Genomic DNA, 23,297 nt, shown 5'->3' with positions numbered 1-23,297 from the left:
ACACATTTTTTTTAAAGAAAGCAGATGATTATCCCACCTTGGAAACTAAACATTTGCCATTATAAATTGTGATGACAACTCTGAGGAGCTACTCTGTCAACTGCAGCATGCAGCCACAGGGTTATGAGCTGTGTGTAGTGGCAATAGGACCCGTGTTGTAATGAGTCCACCAGTACGATACAAGTTCACTCCTGATAGATAGTTAGTAAATCTCAGTCAAATAATGATCAAATAAAAACATTATATTAACAGTTTACATTACACAAGCCTTATACCAGAGCCAAGACAAGAATAAACTATTATTATCCTGTAACAAGCTAGTAAGTACATGGAATAATGCTCCACATTTTCTTGGAAAACCATTTTAACAATGGTAAGTGTTTTTTATTTTTTTTATTTAACTAGGCAAGTCAATTAAGAACACATTTACAGTGACAGCATATCCTGGACGAATTTGGCGCTGCGCTATTGGACTCCCAATCACAGTCAGATGTGCTTCAGCCTGGATTTGAATCAAGGACTGTAGTGACATCTCTTGCACTGAGATGCAGTGCCTTAGACCTCTGCGCCACTTGGGAGCCCAAGTGTTACATACACGCATTCACTAACATACTTGTTGCATGTTAATTATTTACGTTGTTCACTTATAGTTGCCCTGGTATTATCCTGTGTAATATATGATGTGCTTCCCAGTGATCTGACATCAATGAAAAATTGTGCCAGCTTGAGGACGAGGGATCAGATGATGCATAGATTACACATTTGCAATATGACTGGTCCTGAATGTATTTCAGTCAACCATTCTAGACAGATTAACAAATATTGCATTCCAGTAAAAGTATGAAATGAAGAGATAATTATGCTGAGAGCGGATGATTGAGAGGCACGCCCGTAATGGATTTGATTAAAGTCGTCAGTAAAAACATGCTAATGGTGGTGTTGATTAGTTGGATCACTCTAACGATGCTGTGAACATTAATCTGCAGTATAAACAAAAGTGTTGATGTTGTATTCACAGTTTTTACACGTTTGTGTGTGCACGTGTCTGTGTGTGTACGTGTGTATTTGGCATGAACTTGTCAGAATGTTAGAGCGTGCATGAAAGATACTGTGCATGTATGTAAGATACAAGATACTGTGCAAATTACTTAAATTTGCAATCATTTGATCATCATGATGAGGAACAAAACTTCATCCAAACTCGGCAAAACTACAATATGCTTTAAAATGCGTGCCTCTACCCCTTGCGCTCTTACAAGCTGGGAAATGTGGTGATACATCTCACTCATATTATCACAGAACTGGGGTTTACGAAAGTAAGTAACTTGTGCTTAGCCGTGAGGCTTTTGTATTCGCTAGCTAGTGTGCACCCATAGGGCTCATAGCTTTGCTAGTGTTCACCCAGAGGGCTTATAGCCAACGGGCTTATAGCCTTGGCCAGCAAACTAGCCAAGTTAGCTTAAGTCTGGCAGCGTGAGCTAACCAAGTCTTGATAGTTAGCCATAAGCAAGCTAGTGTTCGCCTCATGGGCTAATAGCCTAGCTAGTAAGCACAAAGCTAGCCGGAGAAAGAGCGTGCTTTCTTGGTCTCTCTACTAACAAAATTGTTTCTTTCGACCGTCGAGCTGTGAAGCTAGGGCAGTCGGTCAGTCTAGTCAACACAACACGAGAGAACGTGTGCTGAACTAAATGAGAGAGGAGAGCTTGCAAATCTACCTTTCCAGGTAGAACATTTAGCTAGTACAGTGCTAGCCAAAGGGAACCGTGTGGGGGCAGGGTTCGACTTCTGGTTAGTACCTCTCACAACTGTGGAGCCGTGAGGCTATACCAGTCTATCTAGTTAACACAAACGAGTGAACGCAAGTTAAACTAAACACGAAAAGCTAGGAATGTGGTTTGCTTGCTTTCCAGCGAGCTAGCCAAGTTAGCTTAAGCCTTGCAGCGTGGGCTAACAAAGTCTCGATAGGTAGCCGTGTGAAGCTAGCTACCACAGGAGACTGATAGGTAGAAAACAACTTCTACTCTAAGCAAAACTTTCCTTTTGGTCAGTACTGAACACTATTGTCAGGAGCAGAGGTCCTACGTTCGGCAGCTTCAGGAGCCGTAGTGATTCTTCCGCAAGGAAGAGAAGCGAGAATGACCAGATGACGGGCGAGTTGCGCACCTCATTAGCCACACGACCTGTCTGTCTCTGATAGACGTTGTGTGATTGGTTCTTTGTTAGTGATCCGCCTGGAGCGAATCCCCCATACAGTATGTGATACATTGAAACTTGTATTTGAAAGAGATATTCAGTATATCCTTGAAGCCTGTGATTACACCTCTACCATACGCCGGCACAGCACCATAATCTATCTCAGCAGTCTCCCCCTTCTCAACCAACCACTAAACCACTGCATCTGTGCTGCATCTGCATCTGTGCAGGACCATAAGAGACACCACCACCACACCACAGGATCCTATTTTGGGTTAATTGATTGTTTAGTTATATCAGCGCCTGAGGTAATCCTCTGAGCCCCTCATCACCTCCTCCCTTTCCCTCCTCCCCCTCTCCCTCCAACCTTCCTCCTCCCTACCCAATGCAACATCACTGGCTGGTGGCCCTCCCCCTTACGGTGCACACCCCCACCCACCCCAGAGCTGCTCCATTAGGCCTGAATTGTTGTTGTGACGTGTGGGGCCCAGGGGAGGTGTTACTGTCAGGCCTGATTTACTTCCAGCCATCTGACACGAGGTGGCCGCTCGCTGGGGGCGTGGAGGGAAGGAGAGAGAGGAGAAAGCCAGCAGCCAGGCCTCAAGCTGCCTATGGAGGGATAGCTCAATGCAACAGCCTGAATCAACAGTACAATGCAACAACCTATTATAGCAACACCAAAATGCAAGAGCCTAAAGCAACAGTCCAATATAATAGTAGGCTAAAGTGCAACAGCCTATAGCAAGAACCTCATGCAAAAAAACAATGTAACAGTCAACTAATGTAACAGCCAAGAAACAGCTGACATCAAAGTCAAACTGACATTATATCCTATAACCACTGACTGTGACTGCCATTTTTGCTACTGATTATCTTGTCCAAAATGTTTTGGGGTGAAATTAAGAATTACTATATAAGTGTGTGGATGTCAGTTGTATTTAATTCATTTTTTTTTACATTGTTAGTTTTTATTTATTTGTGCATATCTGCATTGTGGATTATATATCTTTACTCTACTTTATTACGTTTATTTTTACAGGGACAGTGCACATTAATCAGCATTTCTGTTGCCGATTTTAGCCAGCCGACACGACAAATTTTCGTCCGCGGTCCTTGGGCAGGTTATTAAAAACACTTAAAATGACATACAGTTAGACAATAAGCACATAAAGAACAACACATGACAAGCAACACTAATCAGTGTAGACAGACAGAGCAATAACACAAAAAGCAAGAAAACATTTTTTTTTAAACAAAATAGAAAAAAACAAAATGTCTGACAGGCAACATGGAAAACGGCTATCTATACACAGCTAGAGAATGTGTTCACACACCTGATTTTTCTTATTTGTCGCATATCTGGTTGAGTAGCCTTCAATCACAGGCTCCTACTGCCAACAGCAATTTAGACCTCCTGGGAAGTGGTCTAAAGGATCCAGCTATTGTCTGCTGAAGAATATGTGCCAGTCACCTGTCATGTCAAACATGGAACACAGACACATACACATTGAGACCTTGAACCATACAATTAATGATTATACCCGAAATACTTACAACGTACACCTGATATCATCACACATTCACTGTCCTCAAAAGATAACACACATTTGTCTAATTCCTTTCTCACCATTTCCTCCATCCACTTAAAACTACCCAGCTACATTCAAACCCCCACAATCACTTATACACACAAAGCCACTGGGGAAACTCAAGTTAATCTGAAAGAGTGGAGGGGATCATCTCACTTGTTTACATTAAGAGTTCATCCCGAGGTCATCCTGATCGCACCTTTTGTTCTCTTAGGGTTCCTCACACCTGTCGAGGGAGGGGAGGGAAGGGAAGGGGCTGCGACATGTTAAACCAGGAAGCTGGTAGGATTTAGCGAGTCTGTTGTGGAGGCTTCAGACTTCCTGATGTGTTGTGTTCCTCTGTCTCATTGACAAATCCTCCTGGCTCAGCCCAAATGGAAACTGCCCAGTAAACTGACCATGGCAGGGATCGAGGGAGATTAGTGAGGCCTTTGACACTTCACTCTCACCCGCACTGACTTTGCAGGGCAGCCTGGGATAGGGTTACGCACCTGTCGCCTTAGTACAGCAATACTGACAGCCGCCACTCAGGTGGAAGGATTCGATTTTAAGTCGAAGTGTTATGTCCTTGTTCTGGCAACCTGAGAACAAGAGCCAGCAGTCCAACCCTAAAATGAAGAAGTAAAGAACCTGTATCAAAAATCTAAAATACCTGTGTGAAAAAATTATATTATAAGGCCATTTTTATTTCCGAACTTATTGTATGTGTCTGTCAAAACACATACAATTCACAGTCTGAGAAACTTTCTTCAGCCAATGTTTCTAAAAGCACCAATCTTCCCACCCCTGGATTTGTTTTTGTTGTTGGAGTAATTATAGTAAGTGCTTGGGTTAAATCTGACAATCCACAGTTATTCAAACACAGCGCCTATTGTTAATCAGTGGTCTTGGTATTCTACTCTCATATCAGGGTGAGGGTGGGGTGGATCCTCCTGTTGCTTTGTTGCCATAGGCAGATCATTTTTACAAGACTAGGGAGGTGTCTTTAGACAAAAGTTTGTGGATTTTTTTATTTTAAATTTCACACATTTTTAGGATTTTGTATGTTATAAAGCTATAGTTAACTAGAGTCCAGAGTTGTTCATAGTCAGGTCTCCTAGTTCTATAGAATCCAGATTTTTCCAATTATGCCTGTTTATTTGCATTGTCAGTACTGTAGTTCCTGTTGGAACTGCATATTGCTGGAAGATGGTGAAAGGATCCATCTATAAAGAACGTGCAGATTGATGGTCTTTGTCAGAGTGAGGATTGTTTTAAATGTACTGTCTGTGATGCTATTCCCAGATGAACCTGCAATGCAAGTCTTTCTGTCACTGGTAGAAAAAAAATGAAAGACATTGACGGTCACTTACACAGTCCGAGCACACAGACACATGCGCGCACCAAGCACACACCAACGCACACACGCATGCACACACTACACACTGTTTAATCTATTTAATTGAACCTGACTTTGAATAAGTAAACAAATTAGGAAATTCACAAGAGGCATTCGATCCCTCATAAGCTAATGGATTGAAGATTTCTATCCCGTAGGGGCATTTGGGCAAACAAGGCACAGTTATCTTCAAATCGACATGTTGACTCTCAGTCTGCATCAAATTTCTGCACTAAAGAGCCGTTGAACTCTTGATACAGCTTTGGTAATTAGCCAGACGGCCAATCTGCAGATTCAGCCATGTCTCTGGATCGCTCCGGTTCCCCTACATTATCTGTAAGATCAATGTGATTAATACTTCAGGGAAATAAGGGATGATATCGAAGATTAGCCGCCACCCCAATTACCCTAGCTTCTGTCTGTGTTTTGAGAAATTAAGATGTGTATATACTGTATAGAAAAACTACATTTTCTGTTATGTCTAACGTAGATAGTGTCCCACCCTGATCTGTTTCACCTGTCGTGTGCTTGTCTCCACCCCCCACCAGGTGTCTCCCATTTTGTCCCCGTTATCTCCTGTGTATTTATACCTGCGTTTTCTGTTTGTCTGTTGCTAGTTCATCAAATCCTACCAGCATGTTCCCGTGTTTCCTGTGCTCTGGTTTGAGTTTTTCCTAGTCTTCCCAGTTCTGACCTTTCTGCCTGCCCTGACCCTGATCCTGCCTGCCGTCCTGCACCTGCCTGACTCTGATTTGTATTACGACTCTTTGCCTGCCCCTTGTACTGTTTTTAACTCTGAGACTCGTACTATCTGCCTTCTGTGTCTGCATCTGGGTTTTAGCCTGAGCCTTGATAAATAGAAGAGAACCCAAGACAACGTCTATAGTCAACATAATAAAGATCTGATACAGGAGTCAGTGGTCAGTATGGATTTAGCTGACAAATTTATTAAAGACCTGTATCACTTAATCATAATCATCATCAGAGAGAATAAATAAGACATAAAACATCTTCCACATAAACAAACACGTACACCAGCCTGGGTTTCAGCATGCCCAGGTAATTTCAATAGAATGAAACAAACAAGATACATCTGAGAACACACAAATGCATAGAAGTAATTGGACCTCTACTTATCGGTGGGAGGCGACATCTACAACCTGTCTAGATCCCTAGCCGTCAATGTACAAAGTCCTAATATCTGTGGTATTCATGTTGTCGTAGGGGTTGTATAAAAATAAATTCTCCACAATGATAAACCTTAATATACACAGACATTTGGCAACAACCAGACACATAAAAACTCTGACTTGAACCAAAACCTGCATCGGTACACTTTCTTTTTTTTTCTTTTTTAAACAGAGAGAAGAATAAGGTGGAAAGGATTGGAGTCTATTAAAATCCAATTGGGCAAAAGTCTGAATTTGCTAAGTTGTCACAACGATATCACAGCTGGAAATGGTGTGTATCTGTGAGCTTCCTCTGGTGTAATATTGATGACACCATAGGGATCAAAAGCATGATGGTGGAAAGTCGCTGTACACATAGTTCAATGGTGGAGGGCTGTTTGATGAGTGCTGTGAAGACTTCAGGCTGAGAGAGGGAGTATGTCTGTCTGACCGTTACAAGTTCAGATTGTAGAAGTGAGATTGCTTTCCTTTCAGACCCTACTCTTGACGATATTTGAGCAACATATCAACACTTCGTCAGTAGCTAAATGATCATTCAGAACAGGCCAGCACTCCATTCTTCTCAGTCTTGTTATCTTTAAGGAATGGTGTGTGAGTTCCAAGTGCTACCGTTCATATTTTTTGAGGCCCAATCCTTCCTTTCAGTTCACTCAGATCAGGAGAAATGAAAAATATTAATTGACAGTTCATTGACAGAGAGAGAGTGATCCAAGGAGGGTGAAAGACAGCAACAGTCTGACCCGGTCTCTCTGTTTCACAGGTCTTGCGTGACTGTCTCTTTCCAGTTTTTGACACCCGCAGGAGAAGACACAGAAAAAACACCTTTGAGTCCTTAGACAACGTTGACCAATCAACCCAGCTCATCAAAACTGTCCGTGGTCCACTTCATCCAACCAGGAAGCTGGACTCGCTGGGAAGTCTGGATAGCCCCCACTGCTGCCAGTGGACAGATCTGAGCTAGGGCCGTTAGTGCCCCCCAACACTCCTCTCATGCCTGGGTTTAGCCCCGGGGCCCCACCTTGGGTCATGATTGACAGGCCGGAGTCAGGGTAGACCAGGCTGGAGATGAGGGGCTGGTGTCTGGGCAGTGCCTGAAGCGAACCTGGGGACTGGGGTAGGCCGTAGGGGCTGCTGGAGCGGATGTCACGGTACTGGTCCTGAGAGGGGAGGACTCCATGCTCCAGGGGGAAGGGGCCGTGGCTGCCCCCCATGGCTGGAGACGACTCGCTCAGGCCGCTGTAGATGCCATTGGAGTGACTGAGCTCCGACATGGGTGGCTCGTCTGGAACAAAAGGGAGGACACTTGGTCAGGGTGTGGCATTATAGAAGCCTTATGGAATATAGTGCTGATATTATTAGTTTGATTCTGGTCATTCATTTAACATTTGATTTATAAGATTTTCCCTCGTTGGAATTATTTGGGTTTCATTCACATTTGAGTGGGTATAAACCAAAATGTGTGGTTTACAAATGTGCTATGTCCATTTCCACTATGCACTTCATGGGCTAATAACTCATATAAAAAGAGTTGGTATTATAATTGTGATAATAACTCATTTTTTATCATCTCTCATAATTCCTCAAACAGGAACTTAAAGGCGCCCTCTGTATCCCATTCCCTTTAATTTGGTTATTGTGAATACATCCTCTCAGATATGTCTGTCTGTTTGTTTTCTCATCCTACCTGTAAAGGAGACCTCAGCGTCGCTGTCCATGCCCTCCTCCTGGATGCTGTCCTTGTCTGATTTGGAACTACCTCGCGACCTCTTCATGTTGCGGAAGTACTGTCCCCACCTCTGTCTGCCTGCATCCTTCTTTAGCCTCTTCTCTTTTGCTCGCCTGTTCTGAAACCAGACCTGGAGGACAGAGGTGTTGTATGGTTAGGTACATATGTTTTGTTCTATTTATTTTAGGTATACAATTGGAGAGTTGGGAATTTCCTGTTGAAGGCAGCTCCTCCAATAAATATCCTATTTTTCTAAGTAGAAGCCTTTTTCTACAATCAAATCAAATCAAATGTATTTATATAGCCCTTCATACATCAGCTGATATCTCAAAGCGCTGTACAGAAACCCGGCCTAAAACCCCAAACAGCAAGCAATGCAGGTGTAGAAGCACGGTGGAATTATGAGTAAAGTGAAACTGATTTCTTCTAATGAGAAATCTATAATGTACTGTTACATGTGCAAGTACACTACATTACATTTACAAGTAGTCCGTTTTATAACATTATCAAATGTTTTATCTTTTGACCTGAATGTTTCATTCATAGCCTATTGTCGGACATGCAAAATGGCTTTCCTAACCACTCCAGACATCATTTTTCTCTACTCTTTCTTCAGTGCCCCTGCTATGCTTTTAAGTGGTCAGGTACATTAAAATGAAAAGAAAATCATTTTCAAGGACTGTCTGGGGACTGGGCCATGTCTTCTTTAACGCAAGTGGGAGATTGAAACAGTGGGACAGAACACTAATCTCAGGACCACCATGGCCTGTACAAGATTTATCACGCGCTTAATTAACTTCATGACAGCTATAAGTTGTCCTTAACCCTGAGAGCAGACAAGTTACCATGCATGTTACCCTCTCACTGGGATTTAATACCTGGAGTTGATGTTAATGATTTAAATCTCACTTTGTCCACGTTCTAAATTGTAGCTGTAAATTTGGTGATAAAATTGGAAACATTTGTATTTTTTTTAAAGAGACAGTTATGATTGACAAACCATTCAATGTAAGCACATATTTGTTTAAATCTACACAATGCAAAGCATACTTGAATTAAAACAGGTACAAATGTTCTCCTTTCTAACCCATATTTAGGAAAGGTCTACATTCATTAATGATATGGAGCCAAAGTGAACCCTCTTCACCCCCATTTCCCCTTCAGTGAATAATGAAGGATAGTGGCTTCCTGCCTACTTTAAGTGTCCTTGCAAATAAAACGATATGTACAGAATGACTAATTGACCATAGTCATCCACAGTAGGGCTCTTTCACAAGACAATATGCGAGGTTCGTAGACTTTTCTTTTTTTTACTCCATCTCACTGTAAATTCTAACCATCAAACCCCAACTCTTCTGTACCTGGGAAGCCATTTCAAGCACTATTTCAAAAGGAAACCCATGCATGACCTTAGATAATAATACAATAAGGACGCTAATGAAATGGTCTATAATGGAGGGGAATGGATAGTTACCTGAACAACCCGCATATCTAGGCCAGTTTCTGACGATAGCTGTTCTCGTACGTGTCGGGCCGGTTTGGGAGAGTTGTTGTAAGCGTTTTTCAGGGTCTCGAGCTGTTTCGCGGTGATGGTTGTTCGTGGCCTTTTCGCTGTTGAGTCAGCTTCTAAAAAGAAAATACAAGACACACAATGTAAGCCATAACGTAAACAAAAATGCACCCCAATACTTTATGCTCATAGGCCTAATATTCGATTCAAAGTTGTATTCAAATATTGATAGATATTCAGTTAGATCCACCTAAATTGTAAGCCTGTTAAAAAAGAGCTTTTTGCTTGCCCCAAAAATGTATCTATAAAGAAATATATATCTGGAAATATAATTTACAGTGCAATGCTTATTAAACAAATTATTGAATTATATTAATTATATTATTCAGCATCCTTTGTGAGTTAGAGGTTGTAATTAAACTATTAATGAGTCGGATTACTCGTACATTTGATGATTTGTTATTATGTGCGTAATTGATCCCAAATGTATGCTAACTCGAAGCAAATAAATAGTATACAGACAAAAAAAATGCGAGGCCATCCTCCAATGCCCAAGTAATGGCGCCCTTTCAATAACAAATAACGTGTGTTTGTCTATGAAAACTCACGTTAACTCAATATGTAAATCAGCAGTAGATACAGGCAGTAAATTCGGACAAACAGATGGGGCAGATAACACTTGAGTAATGTATTAACTATTCACAAAGAAAATACCCTGGGTGGATATCGTTTTGTTTATACAGAGCTTCTGTGAGTGGTCAGTTGTAATTCATTTTTCATGCAATAAATATGCATTTACATAAAATAAGTGATTTTTATCCGAGGCTTTAGGGTAGCCTATGAGTTACTTTAGCATAGCATGGTAACCAGCGCTTTTAACACCCTTGAAACAAAACTAATATGTTGTGCAGATGAGGCTGAATTGAATCTTCTTAGTCACTGTCGGTCTGCTAATAAAATAAAATAAACTACGTTTTCTCTCTTCAATGCAATTGGACAGGCGTTTAGGCCTATTCTATAGATAGGCTATTGCTATCTATTGGGACGCGGGCTACGACGCAACTAGCGCAGATGGGTCAAGTGTTTATGGGTGACCTCATAGTCTTGGAGATCAAGTTCACAGCTCCAAACAATACATAACGTATTGGGTGATGCTGTGATATTATAGGCATACTCCTTTTTTACGTTGTAGTTTAGCAGACAGAATGAAATGAAGATGTGGGTCTTGTAGGATTTCCATATTATTGGATATCGCTGAAATATAAACGACTGTGGATGCATGCGTAATTAGGCGTTAGAATTGAGGAACTCTGATCTTGGGGACCCTAAATCGGTGTGATAAGGTATTTTTTCATTTTTAATGTAACCTTGATTTAACTAGGCAAGTCAGTTAAGAACAAATTATTATTTACAATGACGGCCTACCCCGGTCAAACCTGGACGACGCTGGGCCAATTGTGCGCCACCAATCACGGCCGGATGTGATACAGCCTGAATTCGAACCAGGGACTGTAGTGACGCCTCTTGCACTGAGATGCAGTGCCTTAGATCACTGCGCCATACAGTGATCTCTCACCTCGCTGTTTGGCGGTCTCGTAGTCAGCCTTGCACACGAGCCTGCTGTCCTCCATCAGGTAGTACTCGTCACCTGTCGCGAGCTGCCTCTTGCACACGATGCACGCGAAGCAGTGCAGGTGGTATACGAAATCCTGTGCCCTTCTCACCACCTGCGTTGGAGGAATACCTTGCTGACACGCGGCGCATTTGGTCCCAAATCTCCTTTTTGGAAATAAGAAGGTTATCATCAATAAATTGACAAGAGTTTAATCACGTTCACAACCTGTGATTCTATAAAATATGTTCAATAATTTGTCGTTCATGAAGAATATGTATTTCATGAGACGGCCTATTTCTTGCACTCACTTAAAAAAATCTTCTTTGCAGTAAACGCTATCTCCCCGGCTGAAGCACTTGTCTGCTAGTTGGGATTGGCAGTCGCTGCATTTCAGGCACTTGCTATGCCAATGGCGGTCCAGCACTTTGAGGATGAAGCGGTCCACGATGTGTTGATTACAGCCAGCGCATACAGGAATTTCTGTAGAAGACAGGATAACCATGAAGCCATCTTGAATTGAAACACTGCTTAATTAAGAAATCATGTTGCACCGAGACAAATTATACTGTGATCAAATTGTTTTACGACACAAAATAACATTTCATACAATTGTAAAATGTAGACATTTGTTAATGCATTTGATTTAGAATAGGCTTATTTGGGATCATATCTAAATAAGGACACTAATTCGATACACATTATCAAAAAAATTGTGATAAATCATACTTCATATTATGCATATTATAAATAGGTATATTATTTATACATGAATCACATATGTATGCCATTTGTTTTTCAGTTGATACCACTAAAACCTCAGATATATAAATTCGCATCGAAAGTGATGAGTAAATAGAAATGAATGGAAAAACCCCAAGGCAGTCTATTTCAGGGCAAATATGAGACAATTTAGTATCTAGAAAATTGTATATTTGTATTTTCATCGCTGTATATTGATTGCCATGTATTTGAGAATTGCTATAACGCAATTAAAAAGTTGTAGGCCTAATAAACAAATCTGGTTGAATTAAAAGTATAGTTGAAACTATCCCCAAAAGGCAGATTTCGAAGAGTGCATTTAATGGAAAATTCAACACAAAAACGGTATTTGGTAATTTGTTTCATTAGTCCATTGTTGATATAGTCCCCAAATGTTTTGCTTGTCAGCAATCAAGTTTTCAAGATATATCACTTTCAAAATACAGATAGCTGTATTTCTGTATTTGGAAAGTTATATACCTTGAAAACTTGATTTCTGACAAGTAGAACATTTTGGGACTATCAACAATGAGCGAATGTAACAAATAACAAAATATAGTTTTGTGTGGAGTTTTCCATTAAGTTGACTAAGGTGTTGTGGACTCTATCAATAAATGTAGGGGCATAATTATTTCAATAGTCTCAGATGTAAATACACTGCTGCCTATAAATTACAGCCATTCATTCGTTTGTCAGCACCATCATCATCATCATCATCATTGTCGTCGTCATCATCACCATCGTCATCTTTTTCACAACCCATAAATTCGAGTAAAGGCCTGTTTTTTGTGTGATTATCGAAACCTGGCAACATCCGTTAACATTTTCCAAGTGTGGGTGCCAGATGCAATACAAAAGAACACAGCGAAAATCCAACTAATAGCATAAAATATTACAAAGACCACAGCCAACACATATTGACTGAGTTATCATGCTGGAACCATGACGTTTGATCTGCGGAATGAATGAAGAAGACATAGGCCTATAAAAAAAGCCCCCTTCTACCATCACTCCTCGAAAAAGCGCATGCCATTAATTAAAACACTTACTTTGCATGGTAACCAAATGATCCAAGTCCCCCAGACCATCTATAAACGTCAGTGGGTACCGAAAAACTCTCTCTCTAAGCCTTTCCCTCTCCATCTCTCCCCGTTTCCCTGATTCAACATATACAGTATGTATGTATCTCTTCTCTCGTTCCTGCGACCATAGGATAGCCCATCCTATCCTCGTGTTTGGTTACCCAATGGGCACACTCTGGTTGCATCAACGTTGTTTCCACCATATTTCAATAAAATGTACGTTGCACTAAAGTGGAATAGACGTTGAATTTACGTCTGTGCCCAGTGGGTACAACAGGCGCATGGGTCCCTCTCTCTTTAAAACACAGGTCCATTGTTTCCCATTTAATAATCACTAGTGATGATAAAAAGGGAAGAAAAAACAAGCCTTCTGTATCGACACAGCCAATCCCCATGTCCAAGCTCAGACGCCCAATCAACGCAGTTTGAGGTTTTACTTTGCATCTGGTTTCCAAATCATGCAAAAGCAGACCCGCTCCGGAGAGTGGGCAAGGAGGGTTTCATTCATGTAAACGATACCACAGCAACATTTGATCGAAGGTTCGGACATTGAATATGTTGCCAATGTTCCTGCATTCAAATGGTCAAAACACCATCCAAGCCTTTCCCACTATAACGCATGAAATTACGCTGAAAGTGCACACTTGAGTGGATGAGGTGAAATGTGTTTCGATGTCATCAAATGTAGCTTCAGTCACATACCTAATTGTTACACGTTGTGTGTTAACATGAATTTATTGACAATTTAGATATGCTGATGATACCGTGCACATTAGGCTACTAGAAATTGTTTCGGTGATGAACCCAACCGACCGCCCATATGGCCAAATTTGCATAATTGTATTTTGACTAATTTACACATGACATTTGACAATATCCTTCTGATACCCAATCGTTCCGACGTACAGTTTACAGATAATAGTAAGCCAATGTCTTCATCAAGTTCAGGATTTGCTATAATTCATATAATTAACTGAACATCAATAGACATAATGTCACAATTTGCAGGCCATTGAACTTTTAGGAATAATCCACTCAAACATACCCGCATGGCCAACTTTTAAGCATGCCTTCATCAAGACAAGACACGAAAACAAAATGGCCATCTTTCAGCAAACAAATAACTTTTCATTGCAAGTTATTATTAAACTATCAACAAACCCGTATCGAGTGAGATGCATCACTGGCAACTTAAATGAGGCTTGAAATGTTAGCACTTTTACTTATTCATGTCGAACCACGTTTCATTCGTCGAAGGAATCGCATTCCTATTGTTAATTTGTGGCAATTTATGAAAAATGTATGGAACATTGTTTTCTGGGACCAAGAGCAAGCAACGCACAACAGCGAGGGAGCCACGTCACCAACAGGTGCATCAAACTCATTATTAATTCAATAGGTTCTGTAAAACTAGAATACAACGGTCTAGTCTCACGCCACAATCCAGCGATTTGATCACATTGTAAAAATATTACCAGTATAGATATACGCCCGTGAAAGCCAATTCAATCCCTAGAAATTGCAGTAATATTGATAGAAACCTCGTTAAAACAAATACTTTTGTCCCATTTAGGGCAGGTTGTTATATAGTTGTTACAATCCACACCATCCTAAATAAAGAATTCACACTTATCTTATCACACTTAAGACAATAATGTCTACTGAATCCTTAACCCTCGAATGCAATGAATGGAAAAATTGCGACAAGATCAAAACTGCATAAAAGTGTAAAAAAATTGCTTTGGAGCAAACAGATAAGACATATGTTGTTTCGTAGATTCGCCGTCTTTAGCCTTAATCCTTCGCCATACAGATTTAGCTATAAGCCATTGTAATACAAGGGACAGGAGCGAAAAGTGGAAAAAACTGAAAAGGTTAGTGTCCACTGTTTCGGCTAACCACTGACTAGTCTAAAACTGATGGTGTATGAGCGAATTATGCATGCAAGAAAACGTTCATTTGTAACATATCCATGTAGGAAATATAAGCATTTCATTGCATTATAAAAATGTTCAGAAATACAAAAAGAGGAGACTATTCGAATAAAGTTATATTGTGTTCTTCATACAGCATGAGATACATGAAGGTGTTGGAATGAAATAAAACAGCATCCCTTATTCTGACAAGTATAAACAGCGACAACAAAGTACTGATTAAATATCTGACCATTGTAATGTGCGTAACCAATATCAAATTAGATTAAAACACAAATTGAATCATGCGTTGCGCTGTTGTATACCTTTACGTAATTCCTCGCTCTGGGCCAGCAAGGCAAACAGCATCTCCGTGTTATTCGGTGCTCCATTTGGAGAGTTCTGTTCATTATGTCCATCCATTGCTCATGTTCTCCTCACACGATAACGAAAAACGACTGTATTTCTGTGTTCTAGCTGCGCACCTATCACTCACAACGCCATATTATGCAGTATATCAAGGGAAGAATACCACAATTCCACGCACGGTGTGACTGCATACACTTGAGTTTGCTGTATCCCAGTGTGATGTGCACTGCGCAGGATTACGACGCGTGGTTACCTTAGCGACTGGCCTGTTAAAGCAGGGAGATAGATTATCATCAACGATCAGAAACTTGGAAACGGTGCGGGTACCAAGTGCTCTTCGGAGGGAGGAAAAATGGAACAAGATAACATTTGACTATGGTTTCGGCCATGTGTGTTTAGTTGATGCATAGGCTATGCTATTAAATGTCATTTTATTGCAAGAAGCTCCTATTTGACCTGGTTCATTTACACTAACATATTTTGCATGATCTTATGAAAATATATTTTCACAGCGCGAAAAGTCGCCTAAGTTGTTTTAAATGGAACTTTGCATGCACGTTTCTCTAAAACAGTGTGTAGGCCTATTTCAAATCGAATCACGGCCATAATATAGCCGAAGCTACACAAATAATCAAACGCAAACGAAAATGGAACCTGGCACATATTTTTTTTAAATGAAGTGCTGAAACCGTTGAGTTCGACAATTCAGTAAGTTAAATAAGTTCAAGTTAAGTTAAATAAAGTGACATTCCAAATATTTGCAGGTAATGGACAGTTTCTGTTATGGATACGCAACACATGGCCTGCTATCGAAGATTCAAATAGGCCTGTACATAATTTTATTTCGGTAGCTATTGTACAATTTATTCTGGCCTTGATTGTTGGATTTCTGTGGTTGATGTGCAGTTTACAAGGCAGAATGCAACTCTAATATTTGTAAAACATTCCACCATAACATAGGCCTAGGTACTTATTACAGTATAGTATAGTTTTAAATATGTTTAATTCGTTTTTTACCTTTTCGAAAATGCACAATAATAGAACGACGTGAGGTGACCCCTATTTACAAAAAAAATAATATCGAATACTAGGAGGCATATGTCACAAGAACCATTAGCCTACATAGGATCATAATAGGATCCCCATTTAATAATAAATAGCTTGATGAAATGAACAAATTTCTTTGAAACATCTGGATCAGATGACAAATATTCCTCTACAAACGTTACTGTTATATTTGACAGGTATGATTTCATTACATGCACTATTCTATATTGGATATTTTGGACGTTTCACATATTATATCAGCCATAGCACTCATGGTATCTTATTAACTCAAAAGCTAAAGAGAACATCTCCTTAACTTGACGTTGTAACTTAACTTGTCGCTGTGTTCTTCTACCGGGTCACGGTAGATAACACTATATTCGTAATAAAACCAAATCTACAATTTCCATCACGTAACGAGAACATATAAACCTGGCGTGCGATTGACGCGCGCACACACGCACACACACACACACACACACACACACACACACACACACACACACACACACACACACACACACACACACACACACACACACACACACACACACACACACACACACACACACACACACACACCATATTGTAGAACTATAGCCTATGCTGACTTCACAAAGACAACTGTTTACTTAGGGGAGAGATTGGCCGTTCAATAACATGTTGATCGAAGCAACACCACGATGAATTTTATCGACACTGATCTCAGGCGCAAAAGGGCGCCTTGGGAAATCACGAGTAGTGCCATGGCTGCGTGGACCCCTGATGAATCTAAAATCAATGCCCCATTTGCCAGTATTTTCTGAGTATATGAAATACATTTTGGTGAAAGGTGTGGGATGCTTCAGTGCTCCCTTTTACATTTCAGCTATATTTTTATGTCCTATTGATCGCTCCCTTTTGAGGGGCGAGGAGACAGTAATGGGGTAAGATGAGAAATGCTCTATGATCAACAAAACAGAAAAGTGATCCATGAGAAAGAGGCGGACATGGGCTAGTGGTTTAGTAAAGAGATCGTTATTGCTTTTATTTCTAAAACCATTGCTAATCTATTGGTTTTTGATTTGGCCATGGAATAGCTTAGAAGCCTTATTCATTTCTATGGATATAGTTGATTAGATTCATAATTTAGAAAAATGAAGTAAGACTACTATTGCTACAAACATGCTGCACATTTTCGAACAATAATTTGTGCCTGTGATGAGAAGGCTATATTAATAACTCCTCACATAATGAATAGCCTATAGGCCTAGATGTAATGGAATAATTCACAAACCACATGCCTACTGGTCTACATGGTTTACAGTGTGTTCAAATAAGCAAAGTTATGCCAGGCCTTTTCAAACAGACATTTTCTGTTTGCAAACTTTTTACGCATAGGCCTATCATTTCAAGCGTTTTTGTGTGTAACGGACCTCAGGTGCCGCACCTGTCGAAGGGAACCTGACACTTGTTAAGCATTTTGCACAGGCTGTTGACTAGGGGAGGGCGGGGGGCGACCTGTGTGCAGCCGAGCTGTCGCCTTGTTTCGTACACAAGTGGTTGGTGCAAAAGCGCTCTGGTGGTCTCGTGACTCGCGTGACAGACAAGAGAGATGGTGTGAAATAACAGCACACGCATAACATCTGTTCATATGATTTCCAACAATGCAGCTCATTACGTATTCATAACGTCTCCCGCACGCAGGGACACATAAATTAAAGCTTTAATGTCCCACCTCGAAACAGCATGAATACCCTGTTAAATTGTGTTCAACTGGACACACATTTAAGTGCTATTCGCCAATATGATGAAATCCATTCCCATTCGATGTGTCTATCAATGTTTCTCTTTTCACAACTTCTCCCGTCTTGAAAGGGAAAGCACAGCTCACTGTAACTTCTTTCAGCTTATAATGGTGATATGTCAAACTCATATTTCAGAAGTCTAACTGATGATGATAGGGTGTGCTGTGAGATACAATGGGCTATTTCATGCATGTTGGATCCTGTCGGTAAAACTTTGAGCTGCAGGCGGATCCCCCGCTGTGCTGATTTGCTCTATAGCTAGATATTTCATAGCTAATTATGAGCCATTAACAGATTACAGGGGACTAAACGGCGTCAAATAGACTCGATGGTAGGCTGGCTACATTTCCATATAAAGTTCATTTAAAATCTCGATTAGAAGTTCAAATGACTCCAAACAAACAAGAAAGCCGGCTTCTTACCTTGACCTGCACTGTATCGGGAGAAATTCACGGGATTTTGACAACTTGATCCAGGATGTTCTAGCAACATTCTGAGCAGTGATGCTTTCCAGCTCAGATGAACATACAATCAATCGGAGGTTGAGATAGGCCTATACAGAGGAAATGAAAGCAAGAGGCGCGCCTGCTGAGCTTAGGCTAATGATAAGTGATTATTAGGAAAAAATAAAAACGCATGATCCTATTTCTTTATCCTTTGAGAGTCACAAAAATAACGTGTTTGTAAGAGGCTAAAGTACGCCTGTCGACCTGGTCTCTGCGTCGGTCACCCTGCAAGGAAACTTTGAGAATGCAGCGACTTGCTGTTTGAGTCCGTGTGTTGGTCCAGAGGAGATAGAGAGAGGGGGGGGGGGGGATAATGCCTGACCATTACCAGCGTCAGCTGACCTCGGGATGGGACGGGTGTTCGTTTTTAACGTAACAAAAGTAACAGCTGGAGTCGAGATGCCGGGTGTGGGCGCGTGGAGGACTATGCCCTGTCCACGGTGCTGAAAAGGGGAGTTTCTGTATATGCGCGAGGCCAGAGGCGTGTGTTGCGTGTAACCCCCCCCCCCACCTCCATTCCACTGTCTTCAACTCTCCTCTCCTCCTCCCCTCCTCCTCCCTCCCCTCCTTATCCATTTAGAGGTACACGTGTCCATCTTTCATCGTACACAATAGGGTAATGGGCGATTCGTCCGGACATTGTTGTCATGCGTTTTTATTCTCGTGCCCGTCTTTTGTTCGGCCAAGAATAGACCAACAAAGACAAGTGGATGGAGCGTCATTGTTTGTCCCCCACGATGAAAACGGGAGGGGACTGTGGAACTGTCTCCTTCCGTTTGTTTGTACGTTAGTCACACGCGATATCTCAGTCTCAGACAGCACGAAACTTGGGTGAATGATACGTCTTGGAAAGAGATCCGGCATGTACAAAATTTAAGGCGGGAGCTATAGTAATTAACTGAAATGTGGTAAAGCGTCAGCCAGCATGCATCATTCGTGGGGGAGGACATGTTTACGGTTGGCTAGTTCCACTTTGCCGTTGTGTTTTTATTCAGACGTTCCATGCTATCTGTGGCGAGCTACCAGCATCTATTCTCCTTATTATGCCCCGAAGAGGACGCCAATGGTATTCCAACACTAGTTAGCAAATTCTGACATTTCCATACAGATTTTTGACAAGGGCGTTTCGTTTGAATCTGATTGTAAAATAGCGTACAGGCCTACATACATTTTTAGGAGTTCCACTAGCCTAATAGGATATTTTTTATTCAAGCCTAATAGAATAGCAATTCTAACTAATTTCAATAATGACAAAAGCTTTGTTACAGGGAAACTTTTTTTACAATCACTAAAACTTGTGTGATGACCGTTTCAGAATTAAAAAAAATGTTTTACAAATGTGAATAATTTGGAGATTCTTTGTCTTTCTTTCTTTCTTACTTTCTATCTCTAATTTCTCTCTCTCTCTGAAACTCGCTGCAATAGTTTAGTTTGACATAGTGGTGACGTTGTCCCACAGCTTTGATTTCAGCTGTGCAGCATGCTTACTCACCAGTGGGTCTAAGCCAATTACTTAATTACTTAATTCATTAGGCTATTCCTTACAGGGCAATTATAAACTTCAAAAAACATCACATAATATCATAAGCCTCCCCATTCATCCAAGGTCATTATCGATCTATTATCTAATTTCTTCACCCATGAACCATCCACCCTCTAAGTCTGGCTGTAAATATAGCTTTTCTTACTGTATATACTTTTTCTATAGGATAAACACGCGTGTTTTCATCGCTCCAGACGCATTTTTGTGTTCCGAAGTAATCCCCAGTCAACAAGTCAGTCTAATGTCTTTATGGCGATTAAGAAGAAACGCCAGTAAATCTGGAAGGAGCCATATACTGTAACTAGGATCCGAATGCAATTACTGCCTCAAAGGAGCTCATAGGAAAACAACATAACAACAGAGAAGAACATTCATGCATTACTGTTTATCTTCTCTTTTTCTCTGCCTGAATTTTAGATACATGAATGTGTTTTTGGTTTTTATTCAATGAGTTTTACAATAGGCCTGCTATGGAGTCAAACTTCAAGTTAGATTGAAGCACTAGTCACCTGTAGGATAAAACCATGCCCCATGCCTGACACTGCTCATCAGAGGGCCATATCAGGACCAAGGTCTCTGTCTGCAATTCCTCTCTGTTAGACGAAAATAAGCAGAAAACAGGACTACTGTGTAGCCTGCTGAATTATGCAGCTGATGATGATTGCAACAATGTAATAACAAAAACATCTATGATAGCAACAACAACTATAATAAGAATAATGAAGGTTTTAGTTTTCATAATAATCCTGAAATGATCTTTTTAATATTGATGTTTTGTCTTTGTGCAGTGTGTACAGTATAGCTATTATCTACTCTACCTCTGTAATATTACATATACTGGAATGTTGTAAAAGTAGAAAAACAGTGCCAGCGGCTTCCTTGGTCTTGGTCTTAGCCCCCACATAAGGCCCCAGACATGATTTCATTAAAGGGGCCACCTTAAAAGGATGATGCTCTTATTCCACCACTCTGTGCACTGGGGAGTATCATTACAGGAGATTGGTAAAGTGTTAATGCACCTGGGACCCACTTGAGAGAGCGCCCGCAATCAGGTTTTAATGGCCCTCCACCAAAGGCTCCAGCGTTTACACCCCTACATACACCTGCCCTCAATGTCTAGAGGTCTGGCCTGGCTGACTGTCGGGGGACACATGGGAGATATGGAGACATGACACATGCCCGTCTTCTGAAAGCATGAGAGTCTCTCAAAGACTCTCTCATCTTCCATCTCAGTGTTTGGTATGTGATGTTTCCCAAACAGATCAGTCCTCTGTATCACCCTCAAGTACTGTTGAACCAATTGGGTTTGGAGAGTTGGTTTTGGATGTACTTGGATTGAAGCATCCCCAAAAGCCAGAGTGTATTTGAACGAGTTTGTCTTATTATAAGAACACAGTGTCCCATTAAAACAACGCCCCTAGGGCCAATTGTAACATGTCGGGTACCTATTGTATCAGCAATGTGAATGGATTGATATTTGGAGTTAAAACAGATAGTAACATGTCTTTTGGATCTGTAACTCTCTAGCAGAGGAACCCACTTGCCATGAGAAATGTCAGTATGTCTTACAAGTCTGTCTCAGAATTTACAGTAAGAATTGTACATGATGACATATGTTTTCATGGAGGCAAATTAATTCCAAAACAAATACAAATAAAACAATTCTATAAATCAAGCATGTGTGCACCCCCCCAAAAAACGAAATTAAATACAGGTAGTATGTTTGGTTTATTCACATTTTGAATACCAATCTTCAAACTGCACCATTATGAAGGTTTATTTTACCTCTAGGCCTGTCAGGATGGAATACGATGTAGAAATATAACAGCTCAAGCATGGCGCACTCACCACAAATCAGTTTAACAATCTGTAACGATGACTTGCAAGTATTGAAAGGTAAATATGAAATATGATGATTTCTCATTTCTTCTTGCACTAATGTATGTGTGTTGCTAAATATTGCTTGCATGATTAATTTGAGCGGGGAGAAAAGTTTTATACATTCCGTAAATCTTCCTCTCTCCCCCTGTCAATACCAAGCAGTGGACTTCTTTGCATATGCAACCGGCTTATTACGCCATGGTAATATTGATTGCGGAGCTATTCTGAATTTATGGCTCACTCAAACTTGATATATAAAGCAATACATAATAACAAAGTGTAAGTGGTGGGGAAAATGTCACATTCAGCCAACTGCACTTGGGAAGGCACAAACACAAAAATTGAAACACAAATGCTTTGTTTGTAAATTATGTCTGAGTGTTGGAGTGTGTCCCTGGCTATCCGTAAATAACAAATATTTGCTTAATATAAGCAATTTGAAACGATGTATACTTGTACTTTTGATATTTAAGCATATTTAAAACCAAATACTTTTAGATTTTTACTCAAGTAGTATTTTACTGGGTGATTTTCACTTTTACTTCAGTCATTTTCTATTAAGGGATTTTTACTTTTACTCAAGTATGACAATTGGGTAGTATTTCCACCACTGCTAACCCCCGCCACATGACTCGGTGTGCCTATGCCACCCCTCTGACACCAGGTCTAGATTGTGTGCCTGCCATGATCAATCATGTCCTCCAATGACTGGCCTTGTGCGGGAGGGAGGGCACCAATCACACACCTCATTACCCTGGCTTGGTTACCCCGAGCCCTAGTGGTCACTCTAGTGGTCCTGGGACACTCAGCCTGTTGAGCCTGTTGCTGTCTGAGGCATTTGGCCTTCACAGAAAGAGAATTTGTTTCATTAATTAATTGTTGATATAGACCCAAAACTTGATTACTTGATTGCTGACATGCAAAACATTTAGGGCCTATATCAACAATGGACCATTGAAACAAATACCAAAAGATAGCTTTTGGGTGGAGGTTTCCTTTAACATAAGACCACATTTCTGTTCTTGACTTTGCAATGATTACTATTACCACAAGAGCTCCTAAGGTCAAGTTTATAGAAGCAGCTCGAGAGAAGAAATAAACTTGCTTGTATCAGCAGAAACAGCCCAAGTTTAGCTCTAAATAGGAGCAAAAACATTTTCAGATGCAGCAACTGTATTTTGTGGAGTCAGCTTAACTGGGCTATATTGG

At 40.7% G+C, this 23,297-nt stretch overlaps 1 protein-coding gene across 2 annotated transcripts; it reads right to left on the bottom strand.

Moving 5' to 3' along the window:
• Window positions 1-6,076: 6,076 nt before the first annotated feature.
• On the bottom strand, window positions 6,077-18,885 carry lhx3 (LIM homeobox 3). Of its 2 annotated transcripts, none has more exons than XM_029659042.1 (6): window positions 18,581-18,885; window positions 11,510-11,681; window positions 11,163-11,365; window positions 9,551-9,702; window positions 8,035-8,206; window positions 6,077-7,632 (listed from the first exon to the last, which is right to left on the bottom strand). In XM_029659042.1, the coding sequence occupies exons 1-6, from the start codon at window positions 18,648-18,650 to the stop codon at window positions 7,214-7,216; spliced, it is 1,188 nt and encodes a 395-aa protein (XP_029514902.1). In that variant the 5' UTR covers window positions 18,651-18,885; the 3' UTR covers window positions 6,077-7,213. The 2 variants fall into 2 exon arrangements, with proteins under 2 accessions (XP_029514902.1, XP_029514903.1); XM_029659043.1 differs by having other exon boundaries at window positions 11,163-11,362.
• Between the last annotated feature and the right edge of the window lie 4,412 nt (window positions 18,886-23,297).

This window comes from Oncorhynchus nerka, linkage group LG4, assembly GCF_034236695.1.
Source record: "Oncorhynchus nerka isolate Pitt River linkage group LG4, Oner_Uvic_2.0, whole genome shotgun sequence".
Lineage (NCBI taxonomy): Eukaryota > Metazoa > Chordata > Actinopteri > Salmoniformes > Salmonidae > Oncorhynchus > Oncorhynchus nerka.
This window is presented reverse-complemented; position numbering and strand designations above follow the sequence as displayed.